Here is a 23086-nt window from a genome sequence, read left to right on the forward strand (position 1 = left end):
GCAAAGGTAGTTCTCCAGCTGTGGGTGGAGATACCCTGACGGCCGGAGGGGTTGGGGGGGTATACTGTATTTTGATGAGCCTGCATGTGACATTGTAAGGGTGGTCAAATCCAAACGGCTGGTTGAATCGGATAGAGAGTATAAAATATGGACCTTGTCTCCGTGACGTCGCCCATAGATTTCTGAAGCGTCGTTGTGAAAATCAAAGTGGGCGGCTCTGGCCTTCGCCATCTCGGCAATGACAACACAGGCTAACCAAAGAGTATAGAAGCAAAGAGACAAAACTCCCGTGTAGTTTTGACAACAGCCGTAGCTGCCATTTTGGACTGAAAACGCTTATTATATTTATAATATTTTATTGTTCAACACAGGCCATTTCAGTAGAATATGACAATAGAATAGAAATAATTTAGTTTTACTTTTGCACGGCACTTTTTAGGTGGACGTTTTACTGGCGTTCGGTAGTCGCTTTAGCTCTGCTGCTGGGTGCTGTTGTTGCAATGGAACAAACAATTGACTTTCACTTCTAGGCAACATAAGTTCTGTGGTCTAACTTCCGGCTAATCCAAAAGCGGATTGTCGGTAGAGCTGAGGCAGGACCAGGTGACGCAGCAGAGCAGACAGCTAGCAGCTAGCAACCTGGTATGCCGGCCACGCCCTCGATTATGCCTAACTTCAAACTCTAATATGATTTAAACGGGTGAGTTGTATACAAATTCACCCCACGTGCAGTTGTATAAAGCTATAGAGACCAACACTGTTTTTTGTTCCAGACTGTAAACCTGTTTTATTCCTGCTGTAAAGGCATGTTAACATGGGGTTCTATGGAGATTGACTCGCTTTTGGAGCCAGCCTCAAGTGGCCATTTGAGGAACTGCAGTTTTTGGCACTTCTGCATTGGCTTCATTTCTCAGCACCGGAGGTTGACGCTTGGTTGAACTTTAAAAAATTGACTGGATTGTCTTATTTCACAGTTTGTGGGTTGGTAGGCACTCCAGATATCACATGTACAGTATGTGCACAAGCCCTGACAGAGTTTTTCATGATATGTCCCATTTAAGCAGGATCCCTTTAACTACGACACACGTCACATAATAGCAAAACAAATGTCAAGATTTGATTTGTGCAGAAAAAAAATGTACAAAGTGGGTTCAAAATCAAATCAAAAAACACCCGTAATCCGTTACTAGGGCCGGTGAAAGTGCTGAACTAAAACATAATGAGTGGGTAATAAACGTACTGCTAGCTTAAATGGGAACGAAGGGGTTAATAATGAGACTGAAGAGAAAGTCAATCATGGCTGCCACCGACAGGCGGGTTTCACGAGCTGGCAGCGGGGCTGAATAAACAGGAGAGGCTAATAAATTAGTATTAAACAGAGAAAGACTGGAAGGAGCTCAATAAAGACAGAGTTGGGAGAATTGAATTTGGGACAGAAGAGTTAAATGTAAAAAGAAGTGTGGAGGCTAATGAACGGGAGTATAAAAGGAGAGCGCAAGGAGGACAGTGATAGGGTTAACAGAGTGGGCCGGGGGGGCTGAAGGAAGAGCCCTGCTAATGCTGTTAAAGCAGAGCTTCCGCTTCTGCCGTGGGGCGAGCGTCGAGCCGCACAAACAGGGCGCAGGGTCCACACAAGCTGGACGCGTTCAAGCCCACACACACACACCACAGGAAAGGAGCTCGGCCTAAGACAAACACTGCACGACCAGACACACATACACACACACATATACACAAACACCACTGTCTCCTTATATGCCCCCAGTATACCAGGACATGTGGTCTGTTACACTTATTCTTCCGAGTGTGGAACAAAACTGGCCACAAAGTCATCTAGAAGCATTTGAAAATGTCATATAGAAAATGAAAAGTATAGTAATCTGAGACGTGAACAGGTCTCCCCCTCGCTGAGGACATCTCGATCTCCGTGGCAACAAATGGAATTTTCTTTTTCCAGATAAACAAACAAAGACGTCTAAACCCATAACAGTCTAGACCAACAACGCCACACCGCAACAATCTCCAAATATAAACTACAAGCTTTATTTCCCAAGCCTCCACACAATGGCTGCTCTAATCTTCCGGAGAGGGCATAGACAAATAAACAGAACCAAACAGGTTGGTAGACGGAGAATTAAGACTTTAACACCCTTTCCTCTTTTCGGTGAATGCCACTACACACTCACACATAACACACACACATAACACACACACACACACACACACACACACACACACGCACATCCCTTTCCCCTCTTCCTATGCAGACTTCCTTGTCTGAAGTTACAGTAATAAAGTGTTCAAAACCCCGACGCGGTGCCAGTAAGTGACGGAGGGCAGCAATGAAAGACGAGAGGTTACGGAGGGCGAGGGAGGCCAAACAAAGGATATAGGTGCAAAGCTAAAAAGCTAAAAAACATCATCCACACAGACGTCTAGTTTTTTAGTTTACAAATACTTCTGATCACACTGATGAACGCGTCATATATAGAAATAAGACTGTGTGTTTCAAACATATCGATTTTTACATATAATTAGTTAATAAGATGAAGTGCAAAGCACGCAAGCAAGTTGTATTTCGGTTGTCTTGTTAGTTTTAACTCATAAATAAACCGTTGGGTTAAAAAATGACCCATTGTGGGTCAATATAGCACCAACTGTTGTTTTGACCCGCTGTTAGTGTTATACATTCTAATCTGATTTTAATTTGGGTAAATAACTCAACAGTAATATAAAAATATCACTAACACTGGGTTCAAATCAACCCAATTTATTAATATAAATGAATTTGACTTAGGACTAGGGCTGTGTGTTGGCAAGAATCTGTCAATACAATACATATCATGATACAGGAGTTACAACAATATATATTGCAATTTTTAAAAACTAAGTTGAGAAAAACTTTATAATATAAAGAACACACCACCATATGCATAAAATCTGAGTAAAACAAGTGTACTTTTTTTTATGCAATCATAACGGTGGGATCTGCATTGACATTTATCAGAGTCTCTGTAACATCCTTCATCTTCATCATAGCACTACTGTGAGAGGCCACATATCTTTGCAAATGAAATAAAGTATTGACTGAGTTCATCTTTGCATGTAAACTATTAATTCAAAATCGATAGTGTTTTTGAGAATCAATACAGTATCACAAAACATAACATTGTGATACTCTATATTTTCTAACATCCCTACTTAGTACTCATCGGTAAAATAACACCTATTAACATGAGGCTACGCTTGGGTTCTTTATAGTTACTAACTGTTATACTCTACCAGCGCTCTTTTTTTTGTTGAGCTCTTATGCCTTTATTGATAGTGACAGTGACAGTGATAGTTGTGAAAGGGGGAGGGAGAGGGGATGACATGCAGCAAAGGGCCACAGGTCGGATTGGAACCCTGGGCCTCTGCGGTGAGGACTCAGCCCCGGTACAAGGGGGAGCCCGCTCTACCAGGCGAGCTACAACAGCGCCCTACCATCGCTCTTTTTAAACTTACATGTCAACATTTGTTACTGATACCTAACAATATGTTTATCCTTTATAATTTTGGATGTCATATGCACAATACTTCTTACAACTAACGATACATTTGTGACAATTTGAAGGTAAAACTTGAACTTGTGGAGTAACGGAAAACATGGAACGGTTAGGATACAAAAACAGGGCAATTCCTTTACAGTTACAGAAAAAAGACGTAATCATATTACAGATATATTTAGTAAAATGGGGATTATTAGCGAGGTTACAATTTTAAAATGTGTTTTTAAATAAAAAAACAATATACCAACATGCACACGTGCACACATTACAACACCTCACAACACAAAATCTCACACGATGGCTCTAACGTTAATTACATTTTGCCATTATTTTGTATTTAAAGCAGAAAGGGGGGACAACATCACAGTTCAGTGTAAATTATCACAAAGCAGGATGATTTGAACTTTCCAGTTTATCAGGATTATATCTATTTAGCCGAGAGGCATAAAAAGACAGTTGACAGGAAATGAGCAAACTGCTTCGAATATCTGGTCCAGCAAACATAATACAGAACAAACAGAATGCAGAAATTAGCATGTAGGTTAATTTAATTTAATTTATATGGGTACTGCCGCTGATCCAAAGTCAAATCCGGTTACACTAATGTGCCAAATGATTTCAGTCCTTGGATGATGACAGCATTTTCACAGCTGGAAGGCACAACTTGCACTTACTGTGATGTTTGTTCCTCTTTTCTGCTTTACGTACAAAATAATGGCAAAATTTCAGTATTTTTATTTTATTTTGTCTTTATTTGGATATTTGGTATTGAACGTAACGGAAAGTAATCAAGTTACATTACTTTAATATTATGATACTTGGATTAAGTTACTCACTACATTGTATTAGTAAAAAGTAATTTTTTTTGGAATACAATTTTTAAGGTAACCTTCCCAGCCCTGTGTCGAATGCTGAGTCAAAATAAATATTTTAGTTTGGGTAAATAACCCAAGAGTAATATTAAAAAAACAACGCTAACACGGTGTAAAAATATATGGAAGAATATCAGGGCCAGGCATAAGAAGCAAAATGTTATTTTGCATTTCAAGAATAAAGTTGAAATGTTGAGAATAGTCAAAATTTCAGCATAGTGCTAATGCTAGTTTGATTTATTCGCAAAAGTTGGACATTTATCCTCAACATTTCGTCTTTATTCTCGAAATGGTACCATATTTTAACTTTATTCTCAACATTGACATGCCTGGCCCTAATAATCTTCCGTAGAACTACCCATTGGTACTGGGTAAAGTCATCCCAGTATTGCGTCGGTACTACAGCTTTTTCTTTAGTGTACACATGCATCAGGAGACTGTTTCTAAAACTGAACTCATGGTAGAACGTCACCATTACATTACTTAGCCTTTAGATGCAATTACGTCCTCGGCATCAATAAATTAACGGCAATAATAAAATGCTAAGAAGAGAAATATCAGGATGTATTAGAGCGTAATTAGCTTCTATCAGGTCAAACCCAATCGCAGAGGAAAATAGAAAGTGTGTATGTGTGTCTCATTCATGTGTGGTGGAAGGAGGGAGGGAAATGAATGAGGCCTTTTCTTACAGCAGGGCCCAGATCAGAGCTCCTAACTATGGGATTTGGTGCTGTTGCCTTTCTCCCCCGGGAGGGAGTAATTAGGTTAGGGAGGACAACTGCCGCATTGTTTTAACAGAGGAGGGATTGTGCAGGCCAAAGTCCCACCAGCAACATGCTTCCCTCACAACAAAAATGCCAAACGGATTCTGCGGCGCTCTGACACACATCCACACACACAGACAGACGGGTTTCCTCCGTTCACTTTTTCACAGACTGAGAAAAAGTTGTCTTTCTAATGCAGCGAAGGCTTCGGTACTGTGTATCCTATGAAAAGTCAAATATAGTCCAACAGTGTCAGATGTCCTCTTGTGTTGTTGCAGTTGTGGGATTCTGGCTCTTTGCGGGACTCTTTAGTGCAACTGCGTCTACACTCCCTCCTGTATCCAGAGGCTTGGCAACGCACACCGCTCCTAACTAGTATAATATGGTTATGATGCATTTTGCATTCCTTCCAATCCCCTAGGAAACACAATACGCCTATATCGTCTGTTTTAATCACGGTCTGCTTCCAAGGAAAGTAAAAGGAGAATACAAACAGCCTCGGCTGTAAAGAGGCTTTCTCAAATATACTTCGAGTTCGTTTAAACACATCCTCCGCTGATTGATAGAGAGTAAATCAAACAAATCATGCTGCAAGAAAAAATAAAAGGGCATGGAGTGCTCCCCAGTCTACTGTATTTACAATACACCGACTATGGCCTCTTTCATTCCCGCCTGGTTCCTTTCCTGCTCCCCTCTTTTCCTCTGTTCGCTGTATTTCTTTCTATAATCTTTCTGTCCAGCCCAGTCACACAGCAGTTCATCAAATACTCACTAAATTGTATGTATTGATTTGTGTACATAGACACAAATTTTGAATTTTTTTTCCGTGATGGTCAGCACAAAATCCATTTGTATGTAATCCACGTAATTGTGAACCGGGAAGAATATAGAGCAGCATATGGAGGAGGCCGGGGTGGATGGGTGGGTCAAAAAATGCAGGACTTTTGCCCAGGAGGCCAGTGTTCATGTCCCGTGTGAAAACACAAGTCAAAGTTGTTTTATTTCTCATGGAACTTTCATACTTAAGTTCCAGCACTTCTGACAGAGTTATTTTAACCCAAACCGCGATCTTTTCCTAAACCTAACGAAGTCGATTTGACTTAAGTTACGCAACTTCGAGTGTTATTTGAACTCACACTAAAGTAGTTTTGTTGCCTAAGCCTAACCAAGCCAATCTTTTCCTAAGCCTAACCAAGTCAATCTTTTCCTTAAACCTAACTGAGTAGTTTTATTTTAAAAAGACTGGAGCGGAAATTGACACGTAGGTGTCACATGTTGCTGGACATTTGTAGGAAAACACACTAAAAATAGGTCATTGAAAGTCGTGCTGAGCGTCTCGAAAAAGGGAAATATGTGTCTGTGAATACAAATGCCGTGAGACTGTGTTGTTTAGTCCTTCTGAAGTGAAAAATATTCTGCGGTTGTTTCACTCCTCTACACCATTGTCGAGGCCTTCAGCTCCTCCAAGTATTAAAAAAAAAAAAACGGCACCATAATATGCACCTCTGCATACCCGCCCACACCATCCCTATCCATCATAACTCTCTGCAGCCTGGCTGCAATATACAGTCAATTTGTGGGCCCCATATGAGTCCTAACTCTAGCTGGGAAATACTTTTATTCAGGTGTGCAGACGGAGAGGAAAAACAAGGCAGAGGGATAAAAAAAAAATAACAAAATGAATAGTGTGTGAATTGGTATGCGACTCTATAACAGACAGGCCCATAAGGCCTACAAGAGTCTTTCCCTCCACCGCAACTTGCCACAGGTGGCGGAGATGATTGCGCTCTATTCCAGATGATGACCATAATGAGACCAGTTTGAGTTTCACGGGGCTTTTTCTCAAGACGTCGGTGCGCGCTGAAGAGACTGACAGCCGCTCGACACGTCAGAGAGCCGACTGCTTTAGGGTCCGCTTGCTCGAGAGAGAGAGAAAAAAAGAAAGCGCAGCCACAAAAGAGGAGCGGCACACACGGTTTCTCCATCACGGTTGCAGGCGATCACATCACAACAGAGGGCTCCTAGAAGAATTTTTATTCAGGGACCAAGCTAGACGTCTTAATAACAGGAGTGCAGCGTGGATGTGAATTTATAAACTGTCATGAAGAGGAGCGGAGATCGTCCCGCTCCGAGAGCTCACGGAATCAAATCGGGCCCATCTGTGTTTTATATTCTAGCAGTGACATTCTAGCAGTGACATGCCTGCGCTGAATTTTCCAGTCAAATATACAACTTTCCATGTAACGCACACTAATCCTGCAGCTATTTCTCTGAGCCTAAACAGAGCAGAAAGTTTATATCACAGAGCACGGCGCAGCTGTAGTTGGGATAGTAGTTACGGGCTGGCTGGGCCAGAGGGAGAAGCCACAGAGTTGTGTTTGAGTCTAACCCTGAGCTCTGCTTGGCCTCGGCCTCCTTTACTCTACTACTCTGATCCTCGCCTTTTTTTTTTTTTTTCTCTCAACAAGGGTCTATTTGACTCTACTGTACTCTGCTCAACTGTCGAGGGGTTCTCGAACAGCCTAAGGCCGGCAGCACTAGCCAGCCAGCAAACACAAGTCACCAGAAGCATAGAGCGCGCACTCATACCCGACACACACACAGACACAGAGTCAGTTAATAACACACAAACTCCCGCCCTCCAGCTCTGTTTGCTCACAGCTGCCAGGCCTCCTCAGAGTTCATCTGAGGTAAAGATATGTTATGTTATGCAACCAAGTATAGATTTTCCACCCTTGGCCCCGTGCCAACTTCCTGCTCCGGAGAGCGAGCTCGAGCCCTTTGTTCCCCCGGGGTGACAGCTATTCCTCGCAGGACGGGGTGGCCGCATTAGATACACAGACAGACACGGAGAGGGAAGGTAACAGGAAGAAGTGAAAGGGAACACAAGCAAGTGAGAAAGCAAGCAAGGAAAAGAAAAAAAGAAGGAAAGCATGCAGCTCTGTCGTCCTCTCATATTGTTGTCTGTGATGTGTTGTCTGTAACTAAAAACCCTCCGTCTCCATGTCCTCTTCCCCAGCTCTTGAAATCAGGTCACAACTGTTTTCATTACTGTTTGACTTGCAGGTTCATAAGCCTCCGAGCGTCAACGTTCCTCCACCCACCCCCAAGACAGGAAAAGACTTTCCCTCCAACATTAACCCAATAAATGCCTATTAAGCCCAATCACAACCTTTAAGCCTTGTTCCCGGAGAAAGAGTATAAAAGCAGATCTCAAACATTGACGCTAAGTTGAAGTCGTGTATATAATCATTGCCGGGCTCATAATCTGATCTGCTAAATAGCCGATGTGGATTATAGTCCTGCATTGTTGCTGTTTTCACGGATCGGCATATCCTACTTGGAGCTATTTTGCCTCTGCTACAGCATGAGGTAATGCAGCGTGGTGATGAAAGAAAGCCTTGAGGTACAATCAACGAGCCAATCAATGCCTCTTTATCCCTCCTCCATTTAAAGGAAAGCCATAGAAGCGGTGAAAAGATGATGAATGCTGTGACATCATCGAGTGGCGTCACCGCATGATGTCATCCCTTGACGAGAGGGTACAATCCCCGACACCACCGCCGTTTCCCAATTAACTGCGGCCTGATGAAGTCTTTGTCCTTTGTGTCCAAATGATTGTAATTGGCTCTCCGGGCTTCACCAGGTGTGCACAGATGTTTGTTATTGCCTGGTGATAAAGTGATGGATGGAGGGATGGAGAGCACCTCAACTGATTTTAAAAATTACAAATTGCTATTTCAATAAAAAATAAAAAAAGTAGAAATCTACCTACTGAGTCAGCTGTCACTCAGTATACTGTAACAACTGAACACTAAGGGCTAATTTCCACAGCATGGTTTGGCTCAACTCAACTCTATACTCCATTCACTTTTGGTACCAGGTGCTCCTTTCAATTTTGTTTACCGCTGCAGATAATAGCTACTCCGTCAATGAAGGCAGAACTCTTAGCTGACCGTCATAGCGACGCCACGTGAAACTACCATGACATCATCTTCTCGCTGAATCCTTTCATTGGCAACCAAACAGAGGAACGTCTGCACTATGTCGACTGACCACTCACTTGCCATTTAAAAAGAAAAAAAAATCCTGGTAGAGTGAATAAAAAAACAATTGCAATTTAAAAATGGCGAGATTGTGCAGGATGTCTCGTGTCGCGCTAGTGACGATTCTCTCTGACCAATCAGTGAGTTTGCAGTGTTTAAATCCACCTTCTAGTATCGGCTCAGCCAAAATGATAGAAATACAGCAGTTAGCTAAAAGTAGTGAATAAACAGTTGAAACAGTTAGCTAGATGGAACGGATCATTTTGTGATACCAAACTCTTTACTCGCAGGTTTTGTTGAAGAAGAGTCGAGGATGAAGCTTTTATAGAACTTTATGTGGGCTAGCGTACTTCTCTTTGCGTGTCTTCTTAAACTTCACCCTCTGACTCGCACGTGCGTTAGACTCCTTGGTCCGTGTTTCAAGACGGGTCGGGTGGGTAGCCGACATCTCCGCAGACCCCTGGCGCCTTTTACGTGGCCCGATCTGGCGGCACGACGCGGTTGGGACGCACTAAGAACAGCCCGCCCCGGGAGCAGGGGGCCGTCCCCGGCAGGGAGACGGAGCGAGCGCTTTGTCCACGGTGCGGCGAGGTCCGGGCGCGGGGCGCTCGGCGCGGGGCGCGGGGCGCTGTAAAGCTGCGGGGCGCGGGGCGCTGTAAAGCTGCGGCCGCGAGCCACCTTCGCCCCGAGCCTTTCCAAGCCGACCTCCCAGGACAAGGACTCTCCAGCCTGCCGTGTGTCGCTCACACCCTCCAGCTGGCTGTTAGCGAGGGTCTTTTGGCACAGAGAAGTACTCGTATCGGTACTCGTATCGGCGAGTACCCGACTGTAAGTACTTGTACTTGTACTCGGTCTGAAAAAAGTGGTATCGGTGCATCCCTACTACTGGTATTCACTTGAGTTCATCGGACAGTGCCGTAGGCGAACCAGAACCGCTGTCCTATATCACACACACACACACACACACACACACTCTCTTGCTGTAACACAGTCGTAGCTACCGGGTGTGATATTTCTACCTGAAAGAATGCACACCTGTGACTCGTGTGATTAAATATGTGCAGGTGTGTTCTGCATGAGGCAAACAAAATGATATAAATAGTTCGGCTTGCATATCAAACAGACACACTGTATACTCGGAATGTACAGAGGATTAGTTTGTGAATGGGTAGACCTGTTGTGGCTACAGCTCCTGTCTTATTCACAAGATGATAATGTGTATGCGTGTGCCATGTTTGTGTGAATGCCTGCCTCTGCCTTTCTTTCTTCTTCTTTTTTGCTGGATAGTGAGTGCATGTTTGAAAGACTGACTGAGATGAAAAGTCAGCCTGGGGAAGTTTGTGAAGAGGAGGCTGTAGTCAAACACAGAGAGAGAGAACCGGTGCTCAGGTTTCATCCAGATTAATGTGAGCTTTGTAACGAGGGGTCTACTGTATATATTTAGCCAGTGCAGTGAGATGTAGGTCAGACAGACAGGCAGGACAGGCCAAACAACATGCCCAGATTGCCCACACCGAAGTGACCTTGAGTGGGGCCGTCAATGATCCGCAACAACAACTCTCTATCTATTCCTGTTGACCTGTGACAGACTGATACAATGGCTCTGCACGCACCGCGTCACAAGTGTGAGCCCTTAATGTTCCTCTTCGTGGAACACAACAGATCTTGGAAATTCAATATCATACAGCCCGTCTCCTACGGACACGTTACTTGTTGATTAAAAAGAAAGTGCAGAGAATGAGTTACTGTCAGCGTTCGCTCCGTGTGTTGATACTGGCATTAGTTCAAATCTATTCAATGCAAGAACAAAGCACACTCAGAGACATTTCTCAGTCTGTCTTCTGCAGCACTAGACAGGGAACAAAACTAACTAAACACTGCGGAATATACCACAATTATTCATTTTACAATCCGCAACATGACTTTATTGACTGAAATCCCTCATAGCAGTGACAGTTTTTCGCTACCGGCCTCACACTAGTGCCACTCCATTCAACAATGTCTTTTGCTTAGTGTCACTTCTCCTACAGTAGATGTGGAGCGTCACTGTGCAGAATGATGCATGGGGCCTGTTTTCACTGCAAATCTCAGTTTAAAGCTGGAGTAGGCAGGTCGGAGCAAATATGATTAAAAAAAAAGTTATTTTTATAAAACGCTCGCTATATCCAGACAGTAGTGCATGAGACAGGTAATCTGAAAAAAAATCATGTGCCTCTGTGTCCTCCGGTGCTCCTAACGGCATCTGCAAGATTTCACACACCGGAGGAAAACAATCAATCAGAGCCGAGCTGGAGCCTTGCCATCTCTGAGCAGCTGTCAATCACTCACAAACTCTGATCACAGTCAAACTAGGCAGCACTGATCAAATATGAATCAATATTCTGTTACTGTTATACCTATTTCTGTCCCCAAATGTTCTCAGAATCATCTGGTAGTGTACTGTTTAGCTGTAAAATGAGAAAGTTTGTGACCCGGCAGCCGTGTTGAGATCAGTTGAGGAAATACCAAGCACCGCCCACCAGCCGGAGAAAACGTCCTCATTTTACAGCTAAACCGTACACTACAAGATGATTCTGAAAACATCTGAGGAGAGAAATTGGCATTAACGTAACAGATTATTGATTCATATTTGATCAGCGCTGCCTAGTTTGACCGTTCGATCAGAGTTCGCGAGTGATTGACAGCTGCCTCGGCTGAATGAACAGCCAATAGGAATGCTCTCTCTCTGAAATGACCTGTGATTGGTCAAAGTCTCCCGTCACGGGCTAGATGTTCAAAAGCCTGAAAACAGAGCCATGAGGAGGAGCAGAAGTCTTGAATTACAATATGCTGAAAGGTTATTATGTAATTTTTTGCCCAATGATACCGAAAATATTCTTCCTACTGACGCTTTAATGCACTAGTCTAGTGCCAATCTGGGAACCAATCGTGCTTCAATATTAATATGCAACTTGGGGGAGAGGGAGTAGGTGTAATCATAAGAATTTTAAAAATCATGTTGGATATCTATTTGGGATTCTAAGCGCAGCTGGTAGGATTACTACTAGAACATAGCTAAAAGATATACCTACAGTGGACAACTGGATTGACCTTATTCATGATATCTTCAGGATGGAACAAATTACTTTTTCTCTTAGAATGCACAAGTTTTTGAAAAGATGAAAGTTGGATTGTGTACATTACACCTGTGTTGCCATCATTTGTTTAAGGTGAATTGCTGTCTTTATCTTATTCTTATTTATTTTGTTCTATCATGACGGCACACCCCAACATTCTGGTTCTATTTCTGAAGTTTGGACTTCAGGTTTGTATTTAATTTTTTATTTTTATACTAGGCTGTCAACGTTAACGTGATAATAACACGCTAGCGCAGATTCGTTTTAACGCCACTAATTTCTTTAACGCATTAACGCAACTTGTGATTTTCAGGTTGTAGAGATCATGCTAGCTTGTCACAAAGCAGTCAAAATAACGCTCCACGCTAAATTTTGGTGAGGAAAAACTGGCATGTCCATTTTCAAAGGGGTCCCTTGACCTCTGACCTCCAGATCAGTGAATGTAAATGGGTTCTATGGGTACCCACAAGTCTCCCCTTTACAGACATGCCCACTTTATGATAATCACATGCAGTTTGGGGCAAGTCATAGTCAAGTCAGCACACTCTGACACACTGACAGCTGTTGTTGCCTGTTGGGCTGCAGTTTGCCATGTTATGATTTGAGCATATTGTTTTATGCTAATTGCAGTACCTGTGAGGGTTTCTGGACAATATCTGTCATTGTTTTGTGTTGTTAATTGATTTAAAATAACAAATATATACAGATGTTTGCATAAAGCAGCATATTTGACCACTCCCATGTTGATAAGAGTATTAAATACCTGACAAATCTCCCTTTAAGGTACATTTTGAACAGATAAAAAAAAATCGCGGTTAAATATTTTAATAAATTGACAGCCCTATTTCATACCTGTTTTCATTTACTTTATTTGTCCTTATTTGCTTCTGTATTATCTATGTTCATTCAGTATTATTACCTTCTTCTACAACTGTGTTGTACAGAAGACTAGGATGGATAAGGCAGTTAAGCCCTAAATGAGAATGACCACATAGTTTGTATGGACCTTGGTATAACTCAATAAAAACTGAATTACATTTTTTTTTTTTTTTTTTAAATGAACAAGTTTATTAACTTTTTTTATGGAACACCATATCAGGCACAAATTATTATTCAAAGCAGAGTATTTTTTTATAAGTCTGACAATTCTGGAGGGCGTATTTAAATGACTACAACAGACTCGTCAATCCTAAATGATACGCCGCTTTGCAGTTCAAAGGTTTGGCCTTTAAAGCCCACTCCAGTGTAAGCCAAGCGTGACAGAAATATGGCGGCTGAAATGTGACATAACGCTGATACTCTCACAGATATAAGATCTAGTGAAAACAAAGTGAAGCCCAGGAGGAGGAGGAGGAGGAGGAGGAGGAGGAGGAGGAGGAGGAGGAGGAGGAGGAGGAGGAGGAGGAGGGTAAAGAAATCCAAGGTGCCACACCCTCTCGCATACAAACACTGTCGATTTCTCTCTCTCTCTCTCTCTCTCTCTCTCTCTCTCTCTCTTTCTTTCACACACACAAACACCACTTGATTGCCACCACAAACACCTTACCCTCAATTGCCCTGTCAGATTGGTTGTCACAACGTCCCAAATACCCACATAATGGCTGCACTGTTATTTAGAGTTCGGACTGGAGAATCCGAGGAAAAGAACACGCTGTACTGATGTCTAAAGCTCAGCTATGACAAAGCTCTCAAATATTCCCCACATAAATTTATGTTTTCTGCTCATGGTCCGTTCTGGTAAAGGCCCACTTTGTCTTGGTGGTTTCAAAATTCATACACTCTAAACTCTTAGAAATAACAGTTCCCAAAGGGTTCTTCCTGAAGGGCTGAGGTTCTACCCAGAACCATTTGCTTTTGAAGAACCTTTTTTGAGAAGAAAAGGGCAGTGTCTGAAATCACTCACTCATCCACTACTCCCCCACTCACTATCTAGGGCCTTCTATATAGAGGACTATATATATATATATATATATATATATATATATATATATATATATATATATATATATATATATATATATATAGATAAATAGGACTATATAGTGAGCTCATCTGTAAAATGAAAAAAAACACTTTCAGACACTACTCAAGTAATTTTCTCTGCTCCGTTAATTACGTCATTGCTGTTGCACAATTAAAATGTGCCAGATCAACATCATTATAAATACTGACATACCTGTACATTTCTGTAATAAATACATACTGTAAGCAATTTTGTTGAGTTGCCTCTTATAGGGAAATGCTCTGAGTGAATTTAAGTTCCCCTGGTAAGCAGTGATGCAGCATATACAGTATATGTCTAGGGCTTTTATTGTGAAAGGTAAGAACAAAAGGATTAAAGCCGTATGCCCTGCCATCGACAATGTGGGGGCAATAAGTGTATTTTCCCAAATTAATAAATACAAAGTATTTTGTGGCTGTTTGTGTTGTGATGCTGCTCTGCTCACATTAAACAGATTATTTTCACGCCACAACTCATGAATTTGTCTCAACTGCGCTACTCTCGTCTTCCTCAGTGCAATACATGATATTATATAGTGCCAGGTTAGTGACCATCGGGTTGTACACTACTTTTCACGGTGCATTGTGGGATACATACCACTATATAGGGTAAAATAATTCTCGCTATACATTTAGACTCACTATATAGTAGACTAGTGAGTTCGCCATTTTTTAGTGAGTGATTTCGGATACAGCCAGGGTTTTTCAAGGGTTCTTTGTAAAACTATGGGTTCCATTAAGAACCCTTTTCATCCAAAGAACCCTTTTTGGAAGAAAGAGTTCTTCAAGGATTGTTGAAAGCATGGGTCTTAAAAGATCTCTCCAGCCCCTATACGCCCAATAACTATGATTGTGAACCATAATTGTTGTGGTGTTGTGATGCACCACATCAGCCCAGGCACCTTAGGAGCCTTGTGAGGAACCCTGGGTGGGTTCTAGATGAAACCCATGGAATATAAAAAGGTACCCGGTAGAAGCCCCTGACTGGGTTCTAGACGAAACCTATAGAATATAAAAGGGTACTCGGTAGAAGCCCATGGCTGGGTTCTCGATAAAACCTATGGAATATAAAAAGGTACCCAGTAGAACCCCCTGAGTGGGTTCAATACGAAACCCTTGGAATATAAAAAGGTACCCGGTAGAACCCCCTGGGTGGTTTCTAGATGAAACCCTTGGAATATAAAAAGGTACCCGGTAGAACCCCCTGGGTGGGTTCTAGATGAAACCCTTGGAATATAAAAAGGTACCCGGTAGAACCCCCTGGGTGGATTCTAGATGAAACCCATGGAATATAAAAAGGTACCCGGTAGAACCCCCTGGGTGGATTCTAGATGAAACCCATGGAATATAAAAAGGTACCCGGTAGAACCCCCTGGGTGGTTTCTAGATGAAACCCTTGGAATATAAAAAGGTACCCGGTAGAACCCCCTGAGTGGGTTCTAGATGAAACCCTTGGAATAAAGTCATAAGTGGTTCTGAGTGGAACATTTCACAAATGGTTCTGGGTATAACCCTTTGTGTTGGGTTTAAGGTGGAACCTTTATAAAAGGTTCAACCAGGAACCAAAAAGGGTTCTCCTATGGGGACAAGCCAAAGAACCCTATATGATTCTAGTTAGTATTTTTTATTTCTAAGAGTGTATCCTCCCCCTGCCTTTTCCCCTTTCTCTGCTCTCACATTGTACACCAAGTATTTTGTGTTCCTCTGTATATTCTAGCTCAATTATGTAATTTAGCACCCGTGTGTGTGTATTCAGTAGCCATGGCAACAGCACAACATATCGGCGACCACAGAACCGCACTGGGGCCGCGGGCACTGCCAGGGTTGTGCCAAAGATTAATCCATGCCAGAGGTGACATGAGCGAAGGAAAAGTGAGGCGGGTGGAGACAACATGACACACACATGCAAAATCACACGCACACACACACACACACACACACAGAGACAGACGTGTACACACAGACAGACACACCAGCGTAATACTCTCTCCTCTCACTCCTTCCTTTTAAAACACAAGCGCACACACTGGATATCCTCCCATTCTTCTTGGCTGGATCCTCCCATGGCAATAGCAGTAGGAATCCATTCTCCACGGATGCTGGGACAGCTGTGCTGATATTGAATGAGACACACTTGGTTCTGCCTCTCTCTGCATGCAGCTCGAGATAAAAAACTACATGCTACTTAATTCAAATCTATATCGCCGGCTGCCAAAATGCGCCCAGCTCATCCCGTCTTTGTCCTCGCCACCAAAGACAGCTCTGAATTTCTTTGCAAAAAATTGCTGTAAATTCAGTGCTGCTGACGCACGGTGGCCCCCAGTCACCAGCTGACAATTAACACAGAAAATGTATATCACTGACAAAGGCATTAATCACAGAAACCTTCATAAGCCTCTTAGCTATATGCTTAGAATGCAAATAATCCACAACGTGCTAGCAATTTTGAAGCTCTGGGATGTCTTCGCAGGGCTACCTCCTTGTTTTGGGCTGCTGGCGAGGGCCAGGGCAAAAATACACCAAAATGCCACCTGAAATGAGCCAAGCCAGAGTTCAATGTGGAAAATACTTCTTTGAATAATGGCGGTTTTGCGGTGGATTGGCCTGTAACTGGCTGCGTGGTATGAATGAATAAGTAAAAAGGAACACGGTGTCCCAGGCAAGCGTCTGGCATCATGACCTCCTGGTGTCCCGTGATGAGGGGAAAAGATCCGGCGCTGCCTGCGCAGCACAAAACAGCAGAACGGCCAATCGGGGACTCCGATTTCACCCCGTACTCCCTGCCCGTCTTCCCTTCTTACACGTGCGCACACACAACTCAGTTACAAGAGAGCACAATAGATCAGCCCAACCTGTCAATCAAGTGTACTACGAGTTCATTCCTTCTGTCTGGTGTCCAAAAGCAGAGTGCTTTACTGGCTGCTGGGTCACTTTTATCAACACTAACTAAACGTCTTTTTGCTGTTTAGCATCAGTGAGTTACACTGAGGCTGTATATAGAGAATTAAGACGGTTCAACTTTGAACCAAAACCTGCAGTGATAGCATCATTCAGTATCTGAGAAATGCAATACAGGCAATAAGAACAACTCTTAAGTTCCTGCGATGTGATTTTTGTGTTTTGCTTTTAACGCAAAACCACAGCGATCGGCTTGAAAAGGATTTTGTTAAAGGATAAAGGTCTTTGCACATCAAGTCCCTATTTTTAGTACGTGTTTTTTAAATTTGTCATCTGATAAAAAAAGTTACGCACAGAAAGAATCCGATGCATTTTATTACTCTATTCGTGGCAAAAATTCTCAGCACGAGACAAAACTGAATGAATTATGTGGGTGCGATGGATAGCGCTATAGTCCCAAAGGGGCTAATGAATATATGACATTAGCAAGAAGCTATCGTTAGCTGCCTAGATCACAATCACTGCTGTCTAATCTTTCCTCCATCCTTTGTTTGGTGACCATCCCCGATTCCAAGCTGTTCTGCGACCACCTGCCACCATCTATCATTAAATCCTGCATCTCCGTATTTTTTTATTTCTTTATCATAAAATTCTTTGCACTGGGAGACGAAGTGAGGTTTGCATGGACGGTGGCTCTGAGTGGTCAAACAACCCTTTTTTCCCTTTTGACGGATGGCAAAAACACAGAAAATCAAATCTGTTCAAAAAACTTAAATTAAAGTTTGGGTGTCGGTGTGTAAACGTGACTGACTCAACGTGAGGTCCTATTTATTTTTAAACATTCGACAATTGCGGACAAAAAATACAGACTTGGTGTGCAAAGGCCTTAAAGGTGAGACTCAGAATCACTGGAATAACCCAGCGATAACCGCTCACAGGCCTAATTGGCATGAAAAGGTTTCGGGTGCACCTTTGCCTGTACGCTTATAGTGCACATGCATGTCTATGTGCATGCACACGTGTGTGTCTTTAATTCTGAAAAATCCAACATTTTCTGTTTATTCAGACTGCGGTTCCATCCGATTTTTAATCCTCTGAACAGCTGTTCCAACTCATTCTGCAGGCCTTGGGAAGAGACAGGGGGGGGGGGTGCATGTGTGTAAAGGACTAGGAGGACAACCTCCTCATCAAATGACGTGTAAATGTAAAGTTAATGCTTCAAAGTCCCCATATTGATTACACTCATTTAATCAGATTCTCACACAAAAGAAACTAGCTCATGCTCTGCTATGTCCAGTGAAAACACACACAGCTCTCTGATAACCACTGTTAACGAGCGGTGCTGACGTCACAACATCATACATGGTCTTGGCGCAACACGCAGCGCAATAAGTCATGAGAGAGATGATGATGATGATGATGATGATAATGATGATGGTGACTTCTGACGGACACAGAGACAAACACATGTTGAATAGAGACCGAGAATAGAGTGTCCGATAATTGGCCTACACACATCTAAGCAGACTGGAACATGCAGCTGCATGAGAAAAAACGGGAAGGAAAAAAGAAGCGCACTTTGCGCCGATGCAATTAAAAAAATAAATTTCAAAATAAAGGCTGGTATTTTAAAATTAATGCAGAACCTTTTTTTTTTAGTTACGGTAAATTCAAACAGCATGTAAAATATAACTCAATGTAACTTAATGTAATACATCTATTTCTCTGGATGGGATATTTTACTTTGCAAACACACAACGTGGTCGGAGTCTATTTGCAACAAAAATAAATTGGACTGGTTTAAACCAGAACACACAGAAAATAAAATGCAACTTTTCATGGAGTGAGTGTGCAAAATAATAATTTTTTTTTTTTTGCACGAGCCTGTAATAATAACTCCAACTCCACGTCATCAGCGTGAGCGGTCCTGCAGGAATATAGCTCACAAAAAAACATTTGTCAAGATGGAATATATCAAAACACAAACACCTAATGCGGAATAAAGAGGGACTAAAGAGGACTTACCACTAAGGCATTGTTTAGAAGGTGAGTAGGGTAATACTTTAGTGTTGAGAGGGTGTTAAGAGGCGAGGAGAGCAGGGGTCAGCGTCCAGGCGGGCAGAGGTAGGGGGGGGGGGGGGCAGAGGGAAGGAATCAGTTAAAATGTCGAACCAGTGAAAACAGTCTGAGATTAAAACATCACGAGCTGCACAGTACAACTACCGAACACATTGAAAAATGCAATGAAACAAGAAAAAAAGGCTTTTGAAGGCTGCAGATTTATGCTGCGTCATTGTGGGCCGCATGGGCACGCACACTTTGGAGTTAAAGAAAGCAACAAAAACGGAACAAATAAAGTCAAATAAATTGGATATTAAAAAAATTACAAAAGAAAATGATGCCAGAAAATTGTAATATATGCGTTATGGGTTTCGAATGTATTTAAAAAAAATGAATGTGAAATTAAAAAATATGAGACAGTGAAGTGAAAGTGGCTCCCACCTCTCTGCACAAACCTATATGCTACATTCAAAAATGCCTAAATATAGATGTGATTTTTTATCTCTGAATTATAATGAACATGAAAAACACACCAGAAGTCTCAAACACTCTCTCACACACACACACACACACACATTTGCTTCCATAACGCACCGTCCGTCCGTCACATCCCAGCAGCAAGGCTCTTTTTTTAATCAGTTAATAATTCATTCGATTGTTTACAATTGTTGCCATATCCGAGGTCCAAGCTCGGATTTTTAATTATTAACAGCAATTAAATAAACAAAATGTGCCTATCCGTCTGCAGACGGAACTGCAAGTGTGTGTGTGTGTGTGTGTGTGTGTGTGTGTGTGTGTGTGGGGACAGAGAGAGAGATGGTGTTTTTGCACGGAGATGGAAGTTGTTTCTTCTCTGCACATAAGGTACAAAATGTTTAAGAAATGACAAGAATATGATATCCCTGCATATGCCAATAACACCCTGCGAGTTGCCATCATGTGCAACATGTGTACTGCATTACACTGTATGAGCTTCTGCTGCCAATTAGTCTGAACTGAGGGAAATTTATGTAGCTGAATAAAAGCTGCTTTTGTTCAGAGATGATCTGCTGTGAAAGACATTTTTTATCAATTACAGATAAAGTCATCATCTCTAAAAAGAAAAGGCCTGTGTGGACAACTCTGAGCTGAGAGCTGTTTTCAATATGAAATCTACAAGTAAGCCATTTTACACACACATATACCCTCTTCTATAAGCATCATTTAATCTGCTTCTATTTTCTGCCTAAGTCACTTTCACCCTCTTGAGTCTTGAGTCAACACACTAAGTAGCCAATAATAGTTCCCTCAATAAAATGAAGAATTAAGGGAAAATAATAGTAAAAGTCTCCTCTCCCTCTCTGGTGTCAGCAACATTATGATCCTGATGTTTCTAAATGGAAAGCAGACAGGACTTGTGCCTGCACGAGAGGAGCCGAGAACTTCCTCTGGTAGCAGTCGTCCCATCAACTCTTTTAATAAAAGCACTGTAAAAACCAGGACTGAATTACACATCAAACAGTGCACTGTCAGACGAAGCCAATGAGGGATAAACAAGTCTGCTTTATAAGAGTTGAGGCTTCCAGCAGCTGTGTGTAACGTGGGCAGGTTGCTGCCACCGGTTGGCTTCATAAAGGAAACCTTCAAAATGTTGAAAAAGAGAGACTTTGTCTGAGGTTTTTTAAATTTAGGATTTTATTTAGACGACTACTGACAAGTGTATAATAGATGTAGATTAATAGTGTGAAAGGGATTGTTAGATTTTTACATTGTGAAATGTAACATAGTTGTACGGCTGTGCTTTGTATAAAGCTGCACCAACGCTGCAAGAAAAAGTTCTGCAAGCAGCGTTCTATTTCTCTGTTCATTCTCTCTTTCTGCTGTGGACGTGGTATTTTTAGGCTGATAGTAATGATAGAAAAATTAAGTTTTTTTTATACTATTTAAGCAGAGCAAATAAAAACAGTTAAAGTGTGAAAAGCAATTCAAATTGGTCAAAATGTAACATATATTTCAGATGCCTCCCACCTGAAGAGACTCATTTCACCACATTGTATCACACTAAAAAATCAAAAAACAGCTACTCAACAATCAGTGGAGGGATTTTATCCTGACACTCATCTGTTCCTACACAACATCAACAGCAACAAAGTAACAAATAGCCTGCTAAATGTAATGTTGGAGAAATCATTTCTAAAAAAAACTGGCAGCACTTTTTAAATATGAACAGCTTGGAAAAGTGTTTAAGATGTTAGAGGAAGCGATTTTATTTTGAAAAAAAACGGTGACATTTATTTTGTAAAGTTTGTCCAAATGAACTGTTAACAGCTTCTACTCACAGCTCATGGGGGGTTAGAAAAAGACTGAAATATAAAATCAATGGAGTTCCTGTTTAACTATGTACGCACGTGTTGCGTTCAAGTGCAACAAACTTGTAAACTAGTGCAGCAAAGATCCAGAAGAAATACTATCAGAAGATGCAGTGTCTTCACGGTTTATAATCACACACGTACACACGCACGCACGCGCGCGTCACACACAGGCACACGCACACCAGCTCCAATGTGTCGCCTGTCCCGGTCTGAGCTCCACATGAGAGAGAGCAGCCCCTGAAGGCGGCGGTGTGCGCCCTGCCCTCCTCTCTCCTGCCTCTCCTCTCCTCTCCTCTCCTCTCTCCGGGCCAACAAAAAAAACACCCATCGAACACTTGGAAAGAAACTCTTTAGAGCAGAGACATTCAAGTCCACATTCTGTCTGTTCCTCATGCTTTCACCCCCCTCCTCCTCTTCCTCCTCTTCCTCCTCCTGCAGGCTCACCCTCCTTCTTTTTTTTTTTTATATGAAATACATTTCGGGAGAAGCGCCATTTTCTCTCCAGAACCCATGTGCGATGGAAAAGTTCCCCCGCGGCAGAACCGCGCTCAGGAGACGGGAGAGACGGGAGAGAGACGGGCCGAGCCGGGCTGAGCGGCGCGGAGTGGAGGAGGAAGTTTCACAGCGAGTCGCGGAGCAGAGAGACGCTCCGACACAACACAGAGAAACACACAGAAACACAGAGAAACACATAGAAACACATGGGAGAGAAGAGGCACAGGCTATAATACTATAACACACACCCGGCGTCCCTCCCCCCCCCCCGACCCCACGGTACAAGACACCCAGACAGTGACAGAAGAGCAGAGCCGAGCGGAGCGGTTACCTGTGTGAGGCAGTACGGAGAGTACATGGTAACTCTAGAGAGCAGGACTGGAGAGCGTGTTGAAGTGTGATGATAGCTCGCTGTGGTGCTGCATTGCTAGCGCTCGCCGTCCTGTTAGTCTCACTCCATGCTGCTGCTGCTGCAGCGCTAAACCACCACTAACCCCGCCTAGAAAGTGAAAGCTTGCACAAACTTTCAGGGGAAAAAACTTTGTCTCCCTCCCCTCTCTCCTCTCTCCTCTCTCCTGTCTCCTGTCTCCTCTCTCCTCTCTCCTCTTTTTATCGCTCTCAACGAATCGTCCGAAAAGGCGGCATTTTAATCTACTTCCGCGCACAGATTCATCAAAGTGTTGCTGTTGCTGCTGCTGGCACAACTTTTCACTTTTTCAAATATTTTAATTATTATTAATATTATTATTAATATCCGATGGCTGTCCTGACCCCGCTGCGCGTGAGCCTATACGGGCGTTTAACCCCGCGCGCCACTGCAGCTGATCTTTGACCTGGTATGATGTGCTTTAGTTGCGTTTAATGACCCGTCCGCTCCATGGTTATGGAATTGGAATTAGTGATCAGAGGGTGGATGAGTCGTGTTAGTTGCACT

The 23086-nt window shown here is 42.6% G+C and overlaps 1 protein-coding gene across 18 annotated transcripts in view; it reads right to left on the bottom strand.

Moving 5' to 3' along the window:
• nfixb (nuclear factor I/Xb) overlaps nucleotides 1-23086 on the bottom strand; it is a 202959-nt gene that overhangs the window by 158652 nt on the left and 21221 nt on the right. For 2 of the 18 annotated variants that reach the window (XM_074657257.1, XM_074657279.1), the window contains exon 3: nucleotides 19271-19306. The exons of 7 other annotated variants lie outside the window; for them this stretch is intronic. In XM_074657257.1, coding sequence (XP_074513358.1) covers nucleotides 19271-19306 — 36 coding nt within the window. Of the gene's footprint in view, nucleotides 1-19270; nucleotides 19307-22483; nucleotides 22827-23086 lie in introns of those variants that run through there. 9 more of the 18 variants (XM_074657291.1, XM_074657263.1, XM_074657265.1 and 6 more) reach the window with 9 other exon arrangements.

The sequence above is a fragment of the Sebastes fasciatus genome, chromosome 13, assembly GCF_043250625.1.
Source record: "Sebastes fasciatus isolate fSebFas1 chromosome 13, fSebFas1.pri, whole genome shotgun sequence".
Taxonomy (NCBI): Eukaryota; Metazoa; Chordata; class Actinopteri; order Perciformes; family Sebastidae; genus Sebastes; species Sebastes fasciatus.